Source organism: Vanacampus margaritifer, chromosome 6, assembly GCF_051991255.1.
Source record: "Vanacampus margaritifer isolate UIUO_Vmar chromosome 6, RoL_Vmar_1.0, whole genome shotgun sequence".
In the NCBI taxonomy this organism is placed as follows: Eukaryota; Metazoa; Chordata; class Actinopteri; order Syngnathiformes; family Syngnathidae; genus Vanacampus; species Vanacampus margaritifer.
In genome coordinates this window covers 7,233,313-7,257,157 of record NC_135437.1, presented here as the reverse complement: position 1 = coordinate 7,257,157, position 23,845 = coordinate 7,233,313, and the positions used below count along the sequence as shown (strand labels likewise).

Below are 23,845 nucleotides of genomic sequence, written 5' to 3'. Positions count from 1 at the left end.
ACATAGGTGGGCCTCTTCATCCTCTTGTCCAACTTTTTCTTAGTACTGTACCTGCTCAGAAGACCAATCAATAGAAAAAGGCCGCCGTGAGCATCAAGTTACTCAGTGTCACCTAAAGCCCTGAGCCCCCATAACTTTTATGAGTCTGCTCTTATTCATACTTTTCCTGTATAGCGTGTATATGAAGTAGCGCTAGTCTTTTGCCTAAGTTGTGTACAATTCCATACAGGTGGTCCACACAGGATTTGGGGAACAAACTCTTGACAGGCCAAACTGAGGTCTTGCTTGACCAACTAGAACTTTTCCACATCTCAAATAAATGCAGCAGCATTCATTAATATTTAAAGATTCCTGGTAAATGTTTTTTAAATGTATTTTTTTATTAAGATGTTATCAACCACAAAATCTGTACTTGATCAACTCAGTTTGTAGACCAACATATTTACAGTTAAATCTCTACAAAAGGCTTCTTATACAGTGAGCCAGTAAAAAAACTCAAAAATATGTTAATATGAAAAACTATGAACAGTGGTTCTAAATCGTGGTGGTGATAAGCATAGCAAAGATATTTGTAGTAAAGTTGTTGCAACTGAGAAAGAACAGGTAAGAACAGTATTTTTGAAAATTAAATCTTTTTTTCTTTTTTTTTAAATAGGAAAAACCTGTAAAGTCAAATAAAATAAATATCGAAATTCAGTTTCTTTAGATTAAAAAAATATATATTACAACGTAGAATTGCTGTTAGATGTGACAAATGGCAAGTGTATTGGTACTCCAGGAAGTAGAGAGCATGACCTGAGGGATTGCAGGTGAGGCTAGAGATCCGAGAGCTGATGATGAAAGGGATTGAGATTGATTATTGTGTGAGACTTCCGGTTCCGGTCTGCAGGCTGTTGTGGTAGTGAAGGAATATTTTGATTACTATATTAAGTGTAATCTTTGCGTGTCCAAATAATTGTATTCAGGATCTGATGAAGAAGTTTTCTTGCAAGGATTTATTTAGAAGCTTCTAAAGACACAGTCAGGACACCCACATCTGAATGCAATGTGCAGCCCCCAAGTGTGTAACAATCTACAGAACATCGACTCATTTATACTCAAAAGATAAAAGGTTCCTCTTCCCCTCCTAAGTTGATTAAAGGACAGACATGTCGACTCCTAGTGAACAAATGTGTGATGTTATTAGTAAGCAGACGTTTACATACAGACATGTTGATTCCAGGTTAGACAAAGGTGTAATCTTATTAGTAAACAGACATTTACATACAGTTCCCCTTCTTGACTAGGGGAACAAATGCAATTAGGATCTGACCCCAGACTTTTAGTCTCTAATGACAAAAGGCTCTGACAACATCATGCACATTCCTATCTTCAATAGCTTTGAGGGTGAGAGGATAAAATAAAGCTCACAAAATCATTATTCCACTGTATTCTATTAAACACTCATGATTATATCACATCTATATGCTTTATAAGTAAATCCAAAAACAGTAAAATTAGAAATTGAAAATATTAAATGTCTTCAGTAGCAGTGGAAGAAGCAATTGTCTCTGGTGTCCTTTCAGATTCAGTGATCTAAGTTGACGACACAAACTGTCTTATTAGTAAGTCACTACGCTAATATAAAAAAAAGAATGTTTGATCAATACAAAGACAAACACTAACCTCTATTGGCAGTGAAATATTTGTCTGGGGAAGAATATTCTGCTTCTGCCAACTGCTTTTCTGAGGTCCTTCAAAGTATTGGCCTGAATTTTACTCAGAGGCCTCGATTTGTCAGCTCTTGCCAGGTGAAAGCCAACTACGTTTAGGCTAACAGAGGGAAAGCTTTGGCAAATGTAGTTATTAAACTCTGGAAGAGTCCATGATAACTGCACAAAACATCGAGAGGAGGTTGCCCCTAGTAGCTCATGACTTGGGGTCCCTGGAAAACAATAATAATAGAAAGAAAGAAAAAATCGAACAATATTATATCAGTACTGGTTCAACAAGTTTATACATTTTTTTTTTTAAATCTGGCTAGGTATTTAATTGTGCTATTTTTTATGTATAGGTTGATTTGTTATAGTGCGTGTATACAAAAGTTTGTTATGTCTGTGTTTGTGCAAGAGGATACCTCATGACAAAAACGTCACTGGCATAAAGCTGCCAGAATATAGTTAATATTTTTTGAAAAAAGCACTTAGTATTTTTTATATTTAACGCTACATTACTGCACAACCAACGAAGCAATATTACACATAGATTTTCTGCATACACAAAAAATAAAACACAAACGCAATCTCACTGCGCAAATCAATAGTCTGTACATTACCCAAAGCAATTCTGGTTAGTTGACAGCATTGTGAAGCCGATGGAACCGCAAGATGATCAGCATTTGGCAACAGAAAGAGCCTTACTCTCCAGATTCCATTTGTTCCTTGTGTTTCTGTATTAACAAGAATGTGTTAATGAGATGCAATTGTCAGTAGCACATTCGGCAAAATGGGGTATCGTAATCTCATCATAAAACTACAGTATACAAGTACAGTAGATTATGGGACGTGGGGTAAAAAATAAATACATTTAAATTCCGTGACGACCATCTGGGGTGGGCGATGAACATTCTTAAATGTGCTCAAGAACCTTCAAAAGAACACTTTTTTTTCACACGCACATATGTTGCAAATTAATCAAGTACTGGTCCACTAAAGAATCAGTTCCATGGCTCAAGCCTGCCCCTAAATGTTGGCATTTTGCCTCAAAAATTTAAGATACTGTATAAAAAAAAGTATTTAATTTTTTTAAAGCAAACGTTTTCAGGAAGGAGACAATCTTGCCTTCGATTGACGAATTCCGTGATTTTGCACATATCCAAAATAAAAACTTGTTTCCCCATTTATTTCATTTCATTTGTTCATTTATTTAAGGCCGCAATCAACATCAACAATATATCAATTTTTCCAGACAATACTCAACTAAACCTAGCCTGAAAAGGAGTTGGAGGAAGAAAAACCTATTAAGTCCCACTCCCAATCTCATCAATATCAAGCTTTGAAAACAAATTTAGCTATTTTCCTGCAAATAATAAAAATAAAATCCCTTCATAAGCAAGTGGAGTAAGCACATTCACTGACACTAGATTTCAAGAATATTAAATTTGGGATTGTAAAACAAGACAGAAAAAGGCAAATGAAGCTAATAATGGCAAAACAGTTTATTGATAGATGTAGATTTATTAAATGCAGACCTTTGTTTTTGATTGATTACAGAATTAATCAATTAATCGACAACTACTGTAATAATCGACTAATTGTTTGGAGCCATTTTTTTCTTCAACCCCACCTTTTTTTTCTTTTTAAATCACTATACGAATATGAAGTATGAAATAAACACCAATAATAAACAATAATCGGGGAAAATCCTTTTGTAATACAGTGTTATGCAAAATTCCAATGAATCTGATTAATCGATTCTAAAACTATTTGATAGTGACAGCACAGCACAGCACAAATGAACGGACATTTACAAGTAAACATGACAGATTATAGCCGTCAGATAGTTTTCATCTGCAGCCCCTTGTCAGGTTGATGTAACATTTTAAATATGAATTTAAATGACAAAATAGGGTAAGTCAAGAGTAAGACACACAACACACAATACAAGTACACGGATCATTGGAAATTTCTGCACCATTTTAAATGTAAATTCATAAATGAGATCATATCTAGCTTCATTCATCGCTGCTATTCTCACCAGCACACGTGTGCCTCTCAGCTTCAGCCTTACTTGGGAATCTTTGACAACAAACTGAGCAGGTAAAACGCTTCTCTCCAGTGTGGGTTCTCATGTGCTTTGCTAAGTTTCCCTTCTGAGCAAAATTTTGACCACAAACTGAGCAGGGAAAAGGCTTCTCTCCAGTGTGGGTTCTTGTGTGTCTTTTTAAGTTTTCTTTCTTAGCAAAATTTTGACCACAAACTGAGCAGGGAAAAGGCTTCTCTCCAGTGTGGGTTCTTGTGTGTATTTTTAAATCTCCCTTTTGAGCAAAAGTTTGACCACAAACTGAGCAGGCAAAAGGCTTCTCTCCAGTGTGGGTTCTTGTGTGTATTTTTAAGTTTCCCTTCTCAGCAAAATTTTTACCACAAACTGAGCAGGGGAAAGGCTTCTCGCCAGTGTGGGTTCTTGTGTGTATTTTTAAGCTTCCCTTCTCAGCAAAATTTTGACCACAAACTGAGCAGGGGAAAGGCTTCTCGCCAGTGTGGGTTCTTGTGTGTATTTTTAAGCTTCCCTTCTCAGCAAAATTTTGACCACAAACTGAGCAGGCAAAAGGCTTCTCGCCAGTGTGGGTTCTTGTGTGTATTTTTAAGTTTCCCTTCTGAACAAAATTTTGACCACAAACTGAGCAGGTAAAAGGCTTCTCTCCAGTGTGGGTTCTTGTGTGTCTTTTTAAGTTTTCCTTCTTAGCAAAATTTTGACCACAAACTGAGCAGGGAAAAGGCTTCTCTCCAGTGTGGGTTCTTGTGTGTCTTTTTAAGTTTTCCTTCTTAGCAAGATTTTGACCACAAACTGAGCAGGGAAAAGGCTTCTCTCCAGTGTGGGTTCTTATGTGTATTTTTAAGGTTTCCTTGTGAGCAAAATTTTGACCACAAACTGAGCAGGTAAAAGGCTTCTCTCCAGTGTGGGTTCTTGTGTGTATTTTTAAATCTCCCTTTTGAGCAAAAGTTTGACCACAAACTGAGCAGGCAAAAGGCTTCTCTCCAGTGTGGGTTCTTGTGTGTATTTTTAAGTTTCCCTTCTCAGCAAAATTTTTACCACAAACTGAGCAGGGGAAAGGCTTCTCGCCAGTGTGGGTTCTTGTGTGTAGTTTTAAGCTTCCTTTCTCAGCAAAATTTTGACCACAAACTGAGCAGGCAAAAGGCTTCTCGCCAGTGTGGGTTCTTGTGTGTATTTTTAAGTTTCCCTTCTGAGCAAAATTTTGACCACAAACTGAGCAGGTAAAAGGCTTCTCTCCAGTGTGGGTTCTTGTGTGTCTTTTTAAGTTTTCCTTCTTAGCAAAATTTTGACCACAAACTGAGCAGGGAAAAGGCTTCTCTCCAGTGTGGGTTCTTGTGTGTCTTTTTAAGTTTCCCTTCTTAGCAAAATTTTGACCACAAACTGAGCAGGGAAAAGGCTTCTCTCCAGTGTGGGTTCTTATGTGTATTTTTAAGGTTTCCTTGTGAGCAAAATTTTGACCACAAACTGAGCAGGTAAAAGGCTTCTCTCCAGTGTGGGTTCTTGTGTGTATTTTTAAATCTCCCTTTTGAGCAAAAGTTTGACCACAAACTGAGCAGGCAAAAGGCTTCTCTCCAGTGTGGGTTCTTGTGTGTATTTTTAAGTTTCCCTTCTCAGCAAAATTTTTACCACAAACTGAGCAGGGGAAAGGCTTCTCGCCAGTGTGGGTTCTTGTGTGTAGTTTTAAGCTTCCTTTCTCAGCAAAATTTTGACCACAAACTGAGCAGGCAAAAGGCTTCTCGCCAGTGTGGGTTCTTGTGTGTATTTTTAAGTTTCCCTTCTGAGCAAAATTTTGACCACAAACTGAGCAGGTAAAAGGCTTCTCTCCAGTGTGGGTTCTTGTGTGTCTTTTTAAGTTTTCCTTCTTAGCAAAATTTTGACCACAAACTGAGCAGGGAAAAGGCTTCTCTCCAGTGTGGGTTCTTGTGTGTCTTTTTAAGTTTCCCTTCTTAGCAAAATTTTGACCACAAACTGAGCAGGGAAAAGGCTTCTCTCCAGTGTGGGTTCTTATGTGTATTTTTAAGGTTTCCTTGTGAGCAAAATTTTGACCACAAACTGAGCAGGTAAAAGGCTTCTCTCCAGTGTGGGTTCTTGTGTGTATTTTTAAATCTCCCTTTTGAGCAAAAGTTTGACCACAAACTGAGCAGGCAAAAGGCTTCTCTCCAGTGTGGGTTCTTGTGTGTATTTTTAAGTTTCCCTTCTCAGCAAAATTTTTACCACAAACTGAGCAGGGGAAAGGCTTCTCGCCAGTGTGGGTTCTTGTGTGTAGTTTTAAGCTTCCTTTCTCAGCAAAATTTTGACCACAAACTGAGCAGGCAAAAGGCTTCTCGCCAGCGTGGGTTCTTGTGTGTATTTTTAAGTTTCCCTTCTGAGCAAAATTTTTACCACAAACTGAGCAGGGGAAAGGCATCTCGCCAGTGTGGGTTCTTGTGTGTATTTTTAAGCTTCCCATCTCAGCAAAATTTTGACCACAAACTGAGCAGGGGAAAGGCTTCTCGCCAGTGTGGGTTCTTGTGTGTATTTTTAAGCTTCCCTTCTCAGCAAAATTTTGACCACAAACTGAGCAGGGAAAAGGCTTCTCTCCAGTGTGGGTTCTTATGTGTATTTTTAAGGTTTCCTTGTGAGCAAAATTTTGACCACAAACTGAGCAGGTAAAAGGCTTCTCTCCAGTGTGGGTTCTTGTGTGTATTTTTAAATCTCCCTTTTGAGCAAAAGTTTGACCACAAACTGAGCAGGCAAAAGGCTTCTCTCCAGTGTGGGTTCTTGTGTGTATTTTTAAGTTTCCCTTCTCAGCAAAATTTTTACCACAAACTGAGCAGGGGAAAGGCTTCTCGCCAGTGTGGGTTCTTGTGTGTAGTTTTAAGCTTCCTTTCTCAGCAAAATTTTGACCACAAACTGAGCAGGCAAAAGGCTTCTCGCCAGCGTGGGTTCTTGTGTGTATTTTTAAGTTTCCCTTCTGAGCAAAATTTTGACCACAAACTGAGCAGGTAAAAGGCTTCTCTCCAGTGTGGGTTCTTGTGTGTCTTTTTAAGTTTTCCTTCTTAGCAAAATTTTGACCACAAACTGAGCAGGGAAAAGGCTTCTCTCCAGTGTGGGTTCTTGTGTGTCTTTTTAAGTTTTCCTTCTTAGCAAAATTTTGACCACAAACTGAGCAGGGAAAAGGCTTCTCTCCAGTGTGGGTTCTTATGTGTATTTTTAAGGTTTCCTTGTGAGCAAAATTTTGACCACAAACTGAGCAGGTAAAAGGCTTCTCTCCAGTGTGGGTTCTTGTGTGTATTTTTAAATCTCCCTTTTGAGCAAAAGTTTGACCACAAACTGAGCAGGCAAAAGGCTTCTCTCCAGTGTGGGTTCTTGTGTGTATTTTTAAGTTTCCCTTCTCAGCAAAATTTTTACCACAAACTGAGCAGGGGAAAGGCTTCTCGCCAGTGTGGGTTCTTGTGTGTAGTTTTAAGCTTCCTTTCTCAGCAAAATTTTGACCACAAACTGAGCAGGCAAAAGGCTTCTCGCCAGCGTGGGTTCTTGTGTGTCTTTTTAAGTTTTCCTTCTTAGCAAAATTTTGACCACAAACTGAGCAGGGAAAAGGCTTCTCTCCAGTGTGGGTTCTTATGTGTATTTTTAAGGTTTCCTTGTGAGCAAAATTTTGACCACAAACTGAGCAGGTAAAAGGCTTCTCTCCAGTGTGGGTTCTTGTGTGTATTTTTAAATCTCCCTTTTGAGCAAAAGTTTGACCACAAACTGAGCAGGTAAAGGCTTCTCTCCAGTGTGGGTTATTGTGTGTATTATTAAATCTCCCTTTTGAGCAAAAGTTTGACCACAAACTGAGCAGGCAAAAGGCTTCTCTCCAGTGTGGGTTCTTGTGTGTATTTTTAAGTTTCCCTTCTCAGCAAAATTTTGACCACAAACTGAGCAGGCAAAAGGCTTCTCGCCAGTGTGGGTTCTTGTGTGTATTTTTAAGCTTCCCATCTCAGCAAAATTTTGACCACAAACTGAGCAGGCAAAAGGCTTCTCGCCAGTGTGGGTTCTTATGTGTATTTTTAAGGTTTCCTTGTGAGCAAAATTTTGACCACAAACTGAGCAGGCAAAAGGCTTCTCGCTAGTGTGGGTTCTTGTGTGTATTTTTAAGGTTTCCTTCTCAGCAAAATTTTGACCACAAACTGAGCAGGCAAAAGGCTTCTCGCCAGTGTGGGTTCTTGTGTGTATTTTTAAGGTTACCTTCTCAGCAAAATTTTGACCACAAACTGAGCAGGCAAAAGGTTTCTCACCAGTGTGGCCAATCAAATGGGTTCTCAAATGACACTTGTAGCCAAAAGTTTTCCCACACTGAGAACATTTCCAACGTTTGCTGTCAGTGTGACATGTCACATCACCGTCAAACTGTTCATAGTCACTAGTGTGAGGAGAGTGTGACGCGTCTTCACCGTCTGACATTGGAGGTAACCGATTGTCTGCTTGGTCCTCATCATCTTCTGTTGTTGTTTGTTGTCTTGAAATGTTCCTCCTCTTTAATGTATGGCGGCAGCCGCTCCTCTTTATTTATGTTGGGAGGCTGTGGCTGCTCCTCTTCTTTAACTTGAAGAGGCTGCAAGTCCTCCTCCTCCTCCTCCTCTTTCACACCAGGGAACTCTGGCTCCCTCCGCTCAGGACATCGATATTTTTCACTGATGTCTGCGGGACACAAGATACGCATGGTTTCGTAAAGTCACTTTATTGTGATGTTATGTATTTTATATTTAAGATTATCACATGGGCCAAATCCATGAAAGAATAACAAATCTGGCAAATGTTACGTATTGTCTCAGTCTTCATTTTGTTCCAGAAATCACTTAGCATAACTTTGTAACCCTGATTGTTCCAGATATAATAAAACAATTTTTATATACAAACATTGAATATTAGGGATGAAAACACCAACCACTGTGTGGACTCCAGTATTCCCGGGAGAGGAGCTACAATACATAATTTACATTTTAAAAAAATCTAATAAACAAAATAGCTTTAGTAGTGAAGGATTATAATATATTTTGTAATCTTTTGCGTGTTCAAATAAATCAAAGATGAGATTCTTGTGATGAGGGTCCTTGCGAGGTTGATTTATTACAGAGATCTCTGGTCACACAATTGCATATCACAAAAGCAGTGTCATCCAAGAATGTGTGTCCTCTTTTGCCCACACAGCCTTTTTATTCAAAACATCAGGAAACGCCTCTGGCATCCCGGGAGGTACAGAATGAGTTTGCATTTTGCCAGTAAACTAGATCGTCCTTGAACTTTCACCTTTAGACAAAACAGGTTCTCAGTATGCTAGATTGAACTTGGACTTTCACATTTAGACAAAACAGGTTCTCAGTATGCTAGATTGAACTTTTTCAAACAGGACAAAGAAAGGGAATTTAGACAAAACAAGATAACAGATAGGTTAAGGTCGAGTTATATTCAGTTTGACATTATTACACCTGCTCTACACATCTATAACCAAATTCAAAATGGATAAAATATAAAATGAAGAATTAAAAATGTTAACAATGTTAACAGTAGCTACTCAAATGGCTTGTATTTACGTGTAATAATAATTTTAAGCAATTACATCATTACAAGAGCTCAAGCCGTTAAAATTACGGCTCTGGGTGATCTAATTAGTCGTTTTAAAATTCTGATAACATAGTATTAAAGCAAGGAGCGACTCCTGTTCTTTTTCAGTGGATTAAAGATTTAGGCTTAGAGTTTTACATCACATCAACAGTGCGCTCCGCTAAAACCGGAAGGTTGGGTGCACTCGTACGTCGAATGCGGAACTGATTTGTGCATACAGTATAGTCCATGGCGACTGAGGAAAAACTTTTAATTGTATGTAAAAAAAAGTGCCCGGATGAAGATTCCTTTCAAAAATAAATACGGACATATTGTTGAAAAGTATGAATTAAACAAGTGACAAACCCGCTCTGTTCAACACAACTCGAGGCTGCTTGCAAACAGCGTCCAGTAGTTGACGTTGTCGCTCGTTCTCCTCTTGTGCTCCACAAAGCTCCTCTTTGTACTTGACTTTCGTTCTTGCGTACATTTTCACACGAAGTCACGACACCTTACGCACACATTTGACGGCCGTATCCTTTTTGGCGGCTAGCAAGCTAAGCTAAAGTAGGCTAACATAAACAGGGCCGAGAGATGAGAGACTGTCTGATATGATTTAATCAGACACGAAATGTAGCAATTATGTTTGACTTCAATAAAGAAGTGACGGAGGAACAGTGTCGATATTTAAGTCCGTTCAGTACGAATTCAGGATGAATTATGTAAATAAGCGTGTGCGGCTATGTGAACGCAGCCTGGAATGTTTCTGTCACCGTCACGTGAACTCTACGGCAACTACATTTGGACAAATCTCATGTAACGAAATATATTATTAAAAAATAAAAATCTAAAATAACACTTTTAATTCTATATTTATATAGAGAGTAAAAAAAAAAGAATCTTCAAACTCCATTTGGACGATTAAGAAACATGTTTAGTTTCTGTATATCCTCATGAAATATGAATAAAGCCAATAGCGTTATTTTTCAGTTTTTATGGAGGAATAAAACGCATTATATTAAAAGATCCCAGTTAGTTAAGGAATATGACAAGGATGGTGTGAAAGCTCCATAATTTGAATCGATGATTGGTATATTTAGAGTGAATTGGATTAAGTCGTGTTTGTCACAGCCCAATTCTATGTGGTACCACATCCCTAGATCTTTGTTTTAAAAGATTGGTTGTTTGGATTTTGTGCTGAAATGTGATTTTGATGTGAGCAGAGTCCCCATAAAGTTGTCTAATTATGATAAACAAATTCTTTGTTGTTGTTGTTGTTTTTTTGGGGGGGGGGGGGGTAATGATAATTGCCCATAATTTTTCTGCAAATGCATGTAATCAGATCTCTTATTTGAACTTATTATGTGTTATGTATGAACACACTGATTCACAACAAGTATTCAAAACGTTGAAAATCAAAATCCATGTACAGTAAAAAATACTGTATACCAGGGGTGGCCAACCCTGGTCCTCGAGAGCCACAATCCACCCTGTTTTCCATGTTTCTCTCCCCTAACACACCTGGTTCATGATCAGGATCGTTATTAGGCTTCTGCAAAGCTGGCTGATTAGCTGATCATTAGATTCAGCTGTGCTGCAGGAGGGAAACATGGGAAACAGGCTGGATTATGGCTCTCGAGGACCAGGGTTGGCCACCCCTGCTGTATACCATTATTATACTAGTAATAACCTGTATTTTATATGCAGTGTAAAGCATTCCTTATATTATTGGCTTGTCAAATTCCTCAAAGGCAGAAAAAATAAAAATAAAACAAGGGAAAATATAAAAAAAAACGCTGTACAGCTATAGTTTGTGTAAGAAAGTTATCTAGTGTGTTGCGTGGAAATGATAGGCATGCTCATGGGCTACAACACGCTTGAGCGCACGCGCCCTCCTGTGGCCGAGGGTAACATGGCGTCCGTGTCTTCAGTTGGCCAGACTCTCTATATACGGCTGTTTTGCTCTATTGTACACTGCCATCTACTGGTCCCAATTGGTACAATCCAGAGCACACAAAAATGAAACAAAATCTCACAGTCGTGGATTCGCTTTTAATTCTAGTTTCCATTGTAACAAAAATACGAAATTGTTTTCAAACATGGCTTATAAATCCACCATTTTTTTGAACTACTGGTCCATTTTCTTTCAAAGTGTAAAAACAACAATTTAAACAGTAAAAAGCCTTCATCTCATTTAAGTTAAATTAACGTTACAATTTGGCAGATGAAACAAAACACATTTGAAATGCATCAACACAAACTAACAGCAACATTTAGAGGATAGCAATACTTTTTTTAATGAACAGGAAAACAAAGAGATGGCTATGAGTACATGTATCAACAAGCATCATCTACCTGTGAAATGGGTCATTACAGAAAGGGGGGGGGCAGAAAAAAAAAACAAGCAGAGAAAGATCAGAGTCAAGAGTCTACTGTCAGTTCACTAACTGTTTCCATGAAAAATGCAAAAAAAAACTATTTTATAAATATAACTACCGGTTACCAGACGCGCTCAAGAAAGCCGATTCTGTGATACCGAGCATGAACAAGGGTGGAGGAGGCCGGTGGGAGTAAACAGGAGTGGCGCAGGGGTAAGAGAAATTGGCGAGGGGAAACCAAAACCTCCACCGCAGCGGCCCTGCCTGATCTTTTTTTCTCCTCCACCCGGCGGTGACGGGAATAGAAACTGCAGGATCACAGAGTGGGATTTAAATCCATGCACGCACGCACGCACGCACGCACGCACGCACGCACGCACGCACGCCCACTCGGATTCTCTCATCTCCCATTTTTCTCAATGCTCCGAGGTGAGGAAAGTCTCGGCTCCATCAGCTCTAAATAAAGTGCTCTTCTTCTCTTTGATTCTGTTAAGCGCTTCGTTGGGGTCAGCGGAAGGAAACGCAAAGAAAACGCACACAAAATTGTACTCCTTCTTGATAACACATTTCTTTTTCATTTTCAGGAATATCAAGCACTCAATTCTCACCCTAATGGATAGTGAAGTGCATCTTCTGTTTCAATTTAATTATAAATGTTTTGATTTAGTTATAACTATTTAGAATTGGACATAATTGCTTTGATTTATTCAGTATAGTTCTGTGTGAGAATTTAAATGATGTGAGGGGGTGGTTCACACATTCCTGAACCATTTGGTGTGGGTGAAGCGAATGTGTTAATTAGATCCCTTTGTGTTTTACTACCAGTGCCAGCAGGTCTGGCTCTGACAAAACAACTCGACCCTTATCTGATTTTCTGTTTACCATCATTGTGACTGCTTGGAAGAAAACAAAGAGGGAGCATTTGGTAATTTGTATTGAGGTATCATGTGACTATCTGGGAGGGACTTTGAAGGACTAAAGAATATTAGTGATGAGCAGAGGGGGGGGGGGGGGGCGTCACAGATGGGAAGAGCATGGCGTCGTTTCGGCTGCATTCACCTCTGTCCACAAGCTTGTGAAAATAAATCCTTAAGGAAAAGCCTGATTTCACAGATCTCATTGTCTGTTTTGATAATCAACATCATTGACACAAAGAATCCTTCTTACAACAATAGATATACTGTGGAGGAGAGAGCAAACATTGTGGAAGCATATTTTGAATCAAAATCGGCAACGTTCCCTAAACGAACTTCTGTCTGCGGCAAAAATGCCACAGTTTTCGTCCATACACACAAATTGTCGCGCAAGCCACCGGTAATACTCGGGGTAAACAAATATGACATCATAGCAAAGAACCCCGTTTGTAGTGAGGAGTCGACCGACTACGTATTTGTTGTTGTCTTTTATTGACTGTAGAAAGTTAAAAGCGGAAATGACGTCAACGGGAGTAACGGAGTATCTCAAAGGTTTCAGAAACCGGAATTTTGACCTAATCCCGAATATTGACCGCGTGTAAACGTAGTCATAGAGGTAGGCCGAGGTCCGCCATCAACACTGAGACCGTGAAACACCGTCTCAAGGAATCGCCAACAAAATCGAGCAGATGTTTGTCACTGGAGACTGTCGAGATTGTCAGTGTTAGGGTTGTGCTGATAAATTGAGCTAGCCAAATAGCATAAATATGTCAGCATTGTACAGTCCGGTCAACGGTTCCATTTTTCGACTCTAGTACTGCACAATTACGCTTATTAGAGCGCAACACTGGCTAGTCGCTAGTCATGTGTTTTTGAACGAAATTAATCCGTCACATGAATTGTTTTAGGGAGGGGAAAAAGGGAAGGAGCTCGAGCTGGTGTGCGAGGCTGAGAAGTTCCGACTAGATATAGTCGGACTCGCCTCCACACGCGGCTTGGGTTCTGGTACCAATCCTCTCGAGAGGGGCTGGACCCTCTTCCACTCTGGAGTTGCCCACGGTGAGAGGCGGAGGGCAGGTGTGGGCATACTCATTGCCCCCCGGCTAGCCGCCTGTACATTGGGGTTTACCCCGGTGAATGAGAGGGTAGCCTCCCTCCGCTTTCGGGTGGGGGGACGGGTCATGACTGTTGTTTGTGCTTATGCACCGAACAGCAGCTCAGAGTACCCACCCTTCCTGGAGTCCTTGGAGGGTGTGCTGGAGAGCGCACCCCCTGGGGACTCCCTCGTTCTGCTGGGGGACTTCAACGCTCACGTGGGTAATGACAGTGAGACCTGGAGGGGCGTGATTGGGAGGAATGGCCCCCCCGATCGAAAACCGAGCGGTGTTTTGTTATTGGACTTCTGTGCTCGCCACGGACTGACCATAACGAACACCATGTTCAAGCACAAGAGTGTCCATATGTGCACTTGGCACCAGGACACCCTAGGCCGCAGTTCGATGATCGACTTTGTAGTCGTGTCATCGGATTTGCGGCCGTATGTGCTGGACACTCGGGTTAAGAGAGGGGCGGAGCTGTCAACTGATCACCACCTGGTGGTGTGTTGGCTCCGATTGCGGGGTAAGATGCCGGTCCGACCAGGCAGGCCCAAACGTATTGTGAGGGTCTGCTGGGAACGTCTGGCAGAATCCTCTGTTAGAAAGAGTTTCAACACCCATCTCCGGCAGAGCTTCTCCATTGTCCCGGGGGAGGCGGGGGACATTGAGTCCGAGTGGACCATGTTCCGCGCTTCCATTGTTGAGGCGGCCGATCGGAGCTGTGGCCGTAAGGTGGTTGGTGCCTGTCGTGGCAGCAATCCTCGAACCCGCTGGTGGACACCAGCGGTAAGGGTTGCCGTCAAGCTGAAGAAGGAGTCCTATTGGGCCTTTTTGGCCTGTGGGACTCCGGAGGCTGCTGACAGGTACCGGCTGGCCAAGCGGAATGCGGCTTCGGCGGTTGCTGAGGCAAAAACTCGGACATGGGAGGAGTTCGGTGAGGCCATGGAAAACGACTTCCGGACGGCTTCGAGGAAATTCTGGTCCACCATCCGGCGTCTCAGGAGAGGAAAGCAGTCCGCCGTTAACACTGTGTATAGTGGAGATGGGGTGCTGTTGACCTCGACTCGGGACGTCGTGAATCGGTGGGGAGAGTACTTCGAAGACCTCCTCAATTCCACCGACACGCCTTCCTTTGAGGAAGCAGGGCCTGGGGACTCTGAGGTGGGCTCCCCTATCTCTAGGGTCGAAGTCGCCGAGGTGGTTGGAAAGCTTCTCGGTGGCAGGGCCTCAGGGGTGGATGAGATCCGCCCAGAGTTCCTAAAGGCTCTGGATGTTGTGGGGCTGTCGTGGTTGACATGTCTCTGCAGCATCGCGTGGACATCGGGGACGGTGCCTCTGGATTGGCAGAAGGGGGACCGGAGGGTGTGTTCCAACTTTAGAGGGATCACACTCCTCAGCCTCCCAGGTAAGGTCTATTCAGGGGTGCTGGAGAGGAGGGTCCATCGGGAGGTCGAAACTCGGATTCAGGAGGAGCAGTGTGGTTTTCGTCCCGGCCGTGGAACAGTGGACCAGCTCTACACCCTCAGCAGGGTCCTCGAGGGTTCGTGGGAGTTCGCCCAACCAGTCCACATGTGCTTTGTGGACTTGGAGAAGGCATTTGACCATGTCCCTCGAGGAGTCCTGTGGGGGGTGCTTCGGGAGTATGGGGTACCGAGCCACCTGATACGGGCTATTCGGTCCCTGTACGACCGATGTCAGAGTTTGGTCCGCTTTGCCGGCAGTAAGTCGAATTTGTTTCCTGTGAGGGTTGGACTACGCCAAGGTTGCCCTTTGTCACCGATTCTGTTCATAACTTTTATGGACAGAATTTCTAGGCGTAGCCGAGGCGTTGAGGGGGTCCGGTTTGGTGGCCTCAGCATTGCATCTCTGCTTTTTGCAGATGATGTGGTGCTGTTGGCTTCTTCAAGCCGTGATCTCCATCTCTCACTGGAGCGGTTCGCAGCCGAGTGTGAAACGGTTGGGATGAGGATCAGCACCTCCAAATCCGAGACCATGGTCCTCAGTCGGAAAAGGCTGGAGTGCCCTTTCCAGGTCGGGGATGAGATCCTGCCCCAAGTGGAGGAGTTCAAGTATCTTGGGGTCTTGTTCACGAGTGAGGGTAGGTTAGAGCGGGAGATCGACAGGCGGATCGGTGCAGCGTCTGCAGTGATGCGGACGCTGTATCGGTCCGTTGTAGTGAAGAAGGAGCTGAGCCGAAAGGCAAAGCTCTCGATTTACCGGTCGGTCTACGTTCCTGCCCTTGACCTATGGTCGCGAGCTGTGGGTCGTGACCGAAAGAACAAGATCCCGGATACAAGCGGCCGAAATGAGTTTCCTCCGCAGGGTAGCCGGGCTCTCCCTTAGAGATAGGGTGAGAAGCTCGGTCATCCGGGAGGGACTCAGCGTCGAGCCACTACTCCTCCACGTTGAGAGGAACCAGTTGAGGTGGCTCGGGCATCTGGTTCGGATGCCTCCTGGACGCCTCCCTGGGGAGGTGTTCCGGGCATGTCCTTTCGGCAGGAGGCCCCGGGGACGACCCAGGACACGCTGGAGAGACTATGTCTCTCGGCTGTCCTGGGAACGCCTTGGGGTCCCGTCGGAGGAGCTGGCTGAAGTGGTATGTATGTATGTATCCATTCCACTTCTGGGAAATGCGTACACCAAGGTGATCTAATTATTGTGAGAAATCATTAGCATGATCAGTGTCTTCATAACTATAATGTATTATTAGTAATTATAATACAACAGCGTTAGCGAAAAAAGTATTTCTGAAGTGTATGTCAAACTGGTAGGACTACTCAAGAAGGTTCTCTTGGTTTCAAAAAGGTTGGTGACCCCTGTCAGAACACCCAGGATGTTTCATGAATATCTACATGGGGGGGTGGGGGGGTATTGTGAAAACTGCATGACATACTGTACTAGAGTAGTCAGAGCCCGAGGTAAGAGTACTGTTACTCTCTAGAACGGTGTCACCAAGCTTTTTGAAACCTAGAGCTGCTACTTGGGCACTGATTAATGTTTGATACACACTTATGAAATAACAATAATCCAGCCAACCATTTTCTTAACCCCTTATCTTCACTAGTAATAATAATAAATTAACATTGCTCAAATTACCGTTTATAATGTCCTTATACTGCATGTTGCTAAAAATTATTCACATGAATGATCTTAGACTTAGAAACATGCTAAGGATTTGACACAATAATGAGGAAACTGGTAAAGTTGAAGTTTATTTTGAACATAAACAACATAAACAAAACAAAAATCAATATAATATTCCATGTGAAAACATAAAACTGCTAGTCGGAAAAGGAGTAGGAAGAAGTGGTATTAACTGACTAAATATCAATATGCAATACTTTATTTAATTTTTATATCAATCTTAACCACTGTTTCTATTTTTAAATCATCATTTCAACAACATTCCTAGAAAATCTCAATGTTCCGTCACAGGTGACCTATTTTAAGAAGAGTCCCACGTGCTACTCAACAACTGCATTGAGCATATTTAAAAATGAGGGAGAGTGTTTGAAGCAGGAGTGGGGACTCCTGCCTGGGAGTTTTGCTATATGTTCTGTCCACATGTGTTGCTACAACTTCAAATATACTTTCTTTAAATGGTTATAGTTCGTATGCTAGCTTTGTTAGACCGTCCAAGGTGTTTTTCATTGTGTGTTAAGCTATTAAGCTAGCTGACTTTTGTAAGTTGTAACACTGAAGTTATTGTGGTTTGGTTAAATACACGAGGGGGTAGTAATTCTTTGTTTAGATTTGCCTTTAAATTGTGTGGGTGTTTGCAAATAATGAATCCGTTTTGTGTGTGTTTGAGAGTATTTCAGTAGCATGATAGTCTTATACAAAGAGGTTTGGGCAGTGCCGCCCCCGCTGCACTAGAGGGCGCTCTCCAGCCACCACCTTAACTCCTCCTCCTATTTTCGGTCTCGTGGTCAACATGGCGGCGTCCGTGGCCCGAGTTTGCCGCTAGGTTTTACAACACAGGTCTTGTGTTCCACAAACTACAACCTTTGCACTAAAATGCAAATTTCACCGTTCTGCTTCTGTGTGTTTCACTTGTCTTTTTTAATGACTTAAGATACCTGTGCGAGACCTCGTGTAAACAGTGCCTCAGAGCTGTTGCTGCTTCCTGTCACGAGGTGCGGATAAGGCATCAGAATTAAAGAGCGCCCCTGGTCGGCCAACCGGGAAATGTATTTTATTATTTCTCGTATTATGTCTCCAGACAGGGCAGCACGGTGGCTGACTGGTTAGCACGTCCGCCTCCCAGTGCAGAGGACGTGAGATCGAGTCCGGGCTTCGGCCTTCCTGGGTGGAGTTTGCATGTTCTCCCCGTGCTTGTGTGGGTTTTCACCGGGTACTCCGGTTTCCTCCCACATTCCAAAGACATGCATGGCAGGTTAATTGAACACTCCAAATTGTCCATAGGTGTGATTGTGAGTATGGTTGTTCGTCTCTGTGTGCCCTGCGATTGGCTGGCAACCAGTTCAGGGTGTACCCCGCCTACTGCCCGAAGCCAGCTGGGATAGGCTCCAGCACCCCCGCGACCCTAGTGAGGAAAAGCGGTCAAGAAAATGGATGGATGGATGGATGGATGGATGTCTCCAGACTGGGTCTGGTCTGGAGACATAATACCCATAGTGGAGATGGAGTCAAGTTTAACAAACAGAGGGAGGGTGAGCTAAAAGGAACTGTTTGTTGTTGTTTATATAACGAAAACAGTGGTGGTTTGGCCCTCAGCGCATTGAAAGATAAGATTAAAAAAACACACAAAAGTGGTCAGAGACAGGGACTTGCAGGATATGAGAGGCCAGCATTGACACCTTTTGTAAAAACAAGGTCCAATGTATTGCCATATGAATGAGTGGTACAGTTGACATGTTGGATAAAATCTGGACTAAAAAGAGAATCTAACAATTCCAATGCTGGAGTGTTCACTAGTTCAAAATTCAGGGTCGTCACCATCACACATCATTGGTGCGTGTAGACGTAAATTCACAAATTATCTGGCTTTCAGTCTGTTTCGTGTTTAGTAACAATTAATACTGAAATAACTTTATATTTCTGGTAAACCCCTCAATATTTTTATGGATGTAACTAAACATGTTTCTTACTCGTCCAAATGCAGACGATTTTTTTAAATGTATTCTCCAAATGAACATAGGCTCAAACGTTTATATAAGTTATGCCCCACCCCGTGACACGAGATTTGTTCAACTGGTGTTGCCGTAGAATAGATTTCACGTGACCAATACTCCATTCCAGGCTGCTTTTACATAGCCACACGCGGTTCACTATAATTCATAATAATTCATTCTGAATTCGTACTATACGATAGTAATGGGCAAATGAAGCTTTTGTGAAGCACTGAACCACTTGAGCCAATTGTTTTGAAAATAGGTTCATTACTCGAAGCTTCAGTTACAGTGACCTCTACTGGTAAACTGCAAGGCTGCAGTGGTTTTAAAGCATCTTTGCTTTGAAAATTCTTTGATGGACTCACACTAAGACCGAATAGCATGTTCTATTGACAAATAAAGACTGATGAATGTGTATTTGTTATTGAGGAGAAAGTGCTGGTAAAATATGGCATAGGTTGGGTCTGCTTGTGTAACTGACAGGGGGTCATGGGGGACACTCAAAGATTTTTATTGAGGTACATTATTTTTTCCACTGTTTTTGGATTGAGCCGGTTTCTTTTTTTGCTCACAACTTCTCCACATTTAGAGAAAACTCACTCGCACGGGACCGACGATGCTGGCGTGCATCATATTACATATACTGTTTCTACACATGCACCTGACTGAGGTCAAATCAATTGAAGAAAGTAGAAAAGGTAAAGCCTATTTACATAAGCTTTACAAACAAACATTGGTTGTTCAGTGGTAAAATTATCACCTGCCACTCGGGTTCCATTCCCGTCCAAGTCAAAACGTTTTTTATTTAATTTGCGCCTCGAAAAAAAAAATGCCCTTCGAAAAAATAAATCAATAAATAATTGTCCCCCGGGGATAATTAAAGTTTTTTTCTGATTCTGATCTATATACATAACTTTAAACAGCCAGCACACCTACCTTATCAGGAGTGATCAGATTGAAGTGTTCCCACATTTCAGAACGACCTCTCTTCCTGGCTGGCTCCAAGAATGACTAAATGTAACAACGCAAGGTAATGACAATTCAACAGCACCAACAACACACCGACAACCCACGAATAGTACATTGTTTAGAGCGGTCATAAAGGGTTGACGCTCAAAATCAAAAATGTTTCAACCTGTCACCTGTCAGAATCGAGAATCACGTGATTGGATTCATTTGGGCAACCAATCAGTCGCTGCTTTGGACGTCATATGTCACGTGATTTTTTCCGCACCAAAAGAAGCTTTGAAGCAGTGGTTCTATGGAATTGTAGTTCAGGGTTTGAAGCTCGTATCAAAGCTTCAGTGTCGCACTGCCATCACTACTATACGAACTTGCACATCGACACTGTGCGTCCGTCACCACTCTATTGAAGCCAAACTGCTCCATTTTGTGTCTGGTTACATTCGTATCACACAGTTTTTGTTTTTGTCAAAATCTTTCGGCCTTGTTTAGCTTATCTTAACTTAGCTTAACTTGCCGCCGAAAAAAAGGAGACGCGTTTGTTATCGACATATTGGCTCAACAGACGTCAAATGTGACCGAAAACGTTCGTGAATATCGTGTGAAAATGTTGGCAACAACGAAAGTCAAGTACAAAGAGGAGCTTTGTGGCGCACAAGAAGAGAATGAGCGACTACGTCAACTGATGGACGCTTTTTGCAAGCAGCCTCGAGTTGTGTTGAACAGAGCAGGTTTGTCACTTATTTAATCAATACTTTTCAACAATATGTCTATTTTGAAAGGATCCTTCATCCGGGCACTTGATATGTCTATTTTGAAAGTATCCTTCATCCGGGCACTTTTTACCTTACGTTTACAGTTTTTCTCAAGTCGCTTTGGTACATGTCCCAGATAAGAATAGGTGCTCCTATTTTTGATGGTAAATGTTATACGAATTATATAAGACAGCAGGTTTATTCTTTATTTCTAGAATGGAGGATGGAAGCCTAGTAGATAATTTGACATTGTCAACAGAAGTGACTAGTTGGACCATTGATTGTAACTAAGTAAAAATCCCAAAACTTTTTTTTTTTTGCATAAAATTAGCTAATATATTACATATAGCCACATATTTATGCTGATGGCACATTGACACTAAGCCCATTACAATGATTAAAAATACCCATTTAGGTTTGACATGCACTGTTGGCTAAATTGATTTCCCTCCCCTGGCTTCATTTGTTCTTCTTTGCTGCCCCCTAGAGTTTGAATAATTAAAAGTTCGTCAACTCCTCGAGGATGTTCTACAGCTCTTGCAGATGCATGCATTTGTTAGCTTTTTGTCAATGAATGCCAGATTTCACAACTTGAAATATTTTCTATATTTATGTGCGGAACAATCAGTGTTACAGGGGTTACAGAGTAATGTTCAGTGATTTCTGGAACAAAATACAGATACGTAACATTTGCTAGCTTTGCTACTCTTTCACTCAGGTGGCCCATGTGATAATCTTAAATATAAAACACATAACGTCACAATAAACGGTCTTTACCAAACCATGTGTAACTTGTGTCCCGCAGACGTCAGTGAAAAATACCTTTGTCCTGAGTGGCAGGAGCCAGAGTTCACTGGCTTGAAAGAGGAGGAGGACTTGGATCCTCTTCAAGTTAAAGAAGAGGAGCAGCCACAGCCTCCCAACATAAAAAAAGAGGAGCGGCTGCCGCCATACATTAAAGAGGAGGAGCATTTCACAGAGTTGCCCGTGACTGGTGTCCATTTGAAGAGTGAAGATTAATGTCAATATGAAGAGGACAAAGGGGTGGAGTCTCCAAGCAGCAACTCAAGACAACAAACAACAGAAGATGACGAGGACCACCGTGGAGGATCACAAGCAGACAGCATGTTAGCTCGAATATCAGATGGTGAAGACACGTTACACTCTCCTCAAACCGATGACTATGAACAGTCTGACGGTGATGTGACATGTCACGCTGCCAGCACATGGTGGAAATGCTGTCAGTGTGGTCAAGCTTTTGGCTGCCAGTCTCTATTGAGAAGACATGATCAGCCACACTGGTGACAAACCTTTTGCATGTTCAGTTTGTGGTAAAAAATTTGCTTACAAGGGAGACTTAAAAAAACACACCAAAACACACACTGGTGAGAAGCCTTTTGCCTGCTCAGTTTGTGGTCAAACTTTTGCTCACAAGAGAAGCTTAGAAATACATACAAGAACCCACACTGGAGAGAAGCCTTTTGCCTGCTCAGTTTGTGGCAAAAAAATTGCTGTGAATGAAAGCCTAAAAATACACACAAGAATACACACTGGAGAGAAGCCTTTTGCCTGTTCAGTTTGTGGTCAACATTTTGCTAAGAAGGGATATTTAAAAAAACACCAAAACCCACACTGGAGAGAAGCCTTTTGCATGTTCAGTTTGTGGTAAAAAAATTTGCTTGCATGGGAGACTTAAAAAAAACACACCAAAACACACACTGGTGAGAAGCCTTTTGCCTGTTCAGTTTGTGGTCAAAAATTTGCTCGAAAGGATTATTTAAAAATGCACACAATAACCCACACTTGAGAGAAGCCTTTTGCCTGCTCAGTTTGTGGCAAAAATTTTGCTGTGAATGAAAGCCTAAAAATACACACAAGAATCCACACTGGAGAGAAGCCTTTTGCCTGTTCAGTTTGTGGTCAAAAAATTTCTGAGAAGGGAACCTTAAAAAGACATACAAGAACCCACACTGGAGAGAAGCCTTTTACCTGCTCAGTTTGTGGTCAAACTTTTGCTCAAAAGGGAGGTTTAAAAATACAATCAATAATCCACACTGGAGAGAAGCCTTTTGCCTGTTCAGTTTGTGGTCAAAATTTTGCTAAGAAGGGACACTTAGCAAGCCACATGAGAACCCACACTGGAGAGAAGCCTTTTGCCTGCTCAGTTTGTGGTCAAAAATTTGCTCACAGGGGAAATTTAAAAATACACACAAGAACCCACACTGGAGAGAAGCCTTTTGCCTGTTCAGTTTGTGGTAAAAAATTTGTTCAGAAGAGATACTTAAAAATACACACAAGAACCCACACTGGAGAGAAACCTTTTACCTGCTCAGTTTGTTGTCAAAGATTCCCAAGTAAGGCTAAAGCTAAGAGGCACAAGTGTGCTGGTGAGAATAGCAGCGATGAATGATGGTGCAAAGATCATGTTTACCGCTGAATGAACGAATGATCTGTGTACCTGTGTTGTATGTGTCTGACTTAACCCTATTTTGAAATATATTTTGTATATAAAATGTTACATCAACCTGACAAGGGGCTGCAGATTTAAACAATTTGACATTAATATGCATTGTGCCTTATATCATTTTTAAATTACATTTTCCATGTTTAATATTAAAGGTAATTACAATGACAGTGATTTTAAATCCATAATTTTGTGATCTATTTGTATTGGTAAATACTTTCTTATAATTATTGTGTGTGCCAAAACACTCAAAGCTTTGTATATAGTTTGTCCTTTTTTGTTACATTTACACTAGTGTGACTCACTCTGTAAATATAATAAAATCAAATAAAAGATGTCACCCATTATTACTGAAATAACTTTCTCTTTTTTGGTAAATCCCTTAAAGTTACCTAGTGAAGTCCTGCGATTAATTACGAATAAAAAAAAAAAAATCACCTGACACCTCTAATTTTTAATAATAAAGAAAACATTATTAAAAATTAGGGGCGTCATGCGATTACCATTTTTAATCGTAATTAATCGCATGACTTCACTAGTTAACTCACGATTAATCACAAATTTTATATCCTACACTTCATGTCAAGTGGATTACGTTTTTGTATTCTTGCAGTTTGGAGTATAAGGGCCACATTGAAAACAAGTGGAATTGTGAAATTATTATTCATATAATTGACTTAGTCATAAAACTAGTACTTTTCATCATTTTTTTCTCAATTATAACAATCATTCTCTTTAAATGTACAAAATTATTCTCCTAAAATGTTTTTTTTTTCCTGCATTAAAAGCGCAGCGTTTCATCTTAAAATTGTGACTTTGCT

At 41.4% G+C, this 23,845-nt stretch overlaps 1 protein-coding gene and 1 long non-coding RNA gene across 4 annotated transcripts; one reads left to right on the top strand and one right to left on the bottom strand.

Moving 5' to 3' along the window:
• Positions 1–404: 404 nt before the first annotated feature.
• Positions 405–19,915, bottom strand: LOC144054155 (uncharacterized). 3 transcript variants are annotated; one of them, XR_013294615.1, is made up of 4 exons: positions 9,685–10,094; positions 8,169–8,415; positions 2,315–2,428; positions 405–1,924 (listed from the first exon to the last, which is right to left on the bottom strand). XR_013294615.1 is itself a non-coding variant. In XM_077569293.1 (3 exons), exons 2-3 carry the CDS (start codon positions 8,176–8,178, stop codon positions 3,713–3,715), a joined length of 4,383 nt encoding a protein of 1,460 aa, XP_077425419.1. In that variant the 5' UTR covers positions 8,179–8,415; positions 19,779–19,915; the 3' UTR covers positions 3,182–3,712. The 3 variants fall into 3 exon arrangements, 2 of the variants coding, with proteins under 2 accessions (XP_077425419.1, XP_077425418.1); XM_077569293.1 differs by lacking the exons at positions 405–1,924; positions 2,315–2,428; positions 9,685–10,094 and adding exons at positions 3,182–7,493; positions 19,779–19,915 and having other exon boundaries at positions 7,577–8,415; XM_077569292.1 differs by lacking the exons at positions 405–1,924; positions 2,315–2,428 and adding an exon at positions 3,182–7,493 and having other exon boundaries at positions 7,577–8,415.
• A 211-nt stretch (positions 19,916–20,126) lies between these two features.
• Positions 20,127–23,371, top strand: LOC144054166 (uncharacterized). Its single transcript, XR_013294621.1, has 2 exons — positions 20,127–20,536; positions 21,366–23,371. It is a non-coding gene; the product is annotated as an uncharacterized LOC144054166 (long non-coding RNA).
• Positions 23,372–23,845: the final 474 nt, after the last annotated feature.

Excerpts from the sequence above, each read along its gene's own strand:
- LOC144054155 (XM_077569293.1), bottom strand. The coding sequence starts at position 8,178 with ATGTCAGACGGTGAAGACGCGTCACACTCTCCTCACACTAGTGACTAT. Across the intron at positions 7,494-7,576 it reads ACTGGAGAGAAGCCTTTTGC|CTGCTCAGTTTGTGGTCAAA; the intron begins CTGCTCAGTTTG and ends AGAAGCCTTTAC.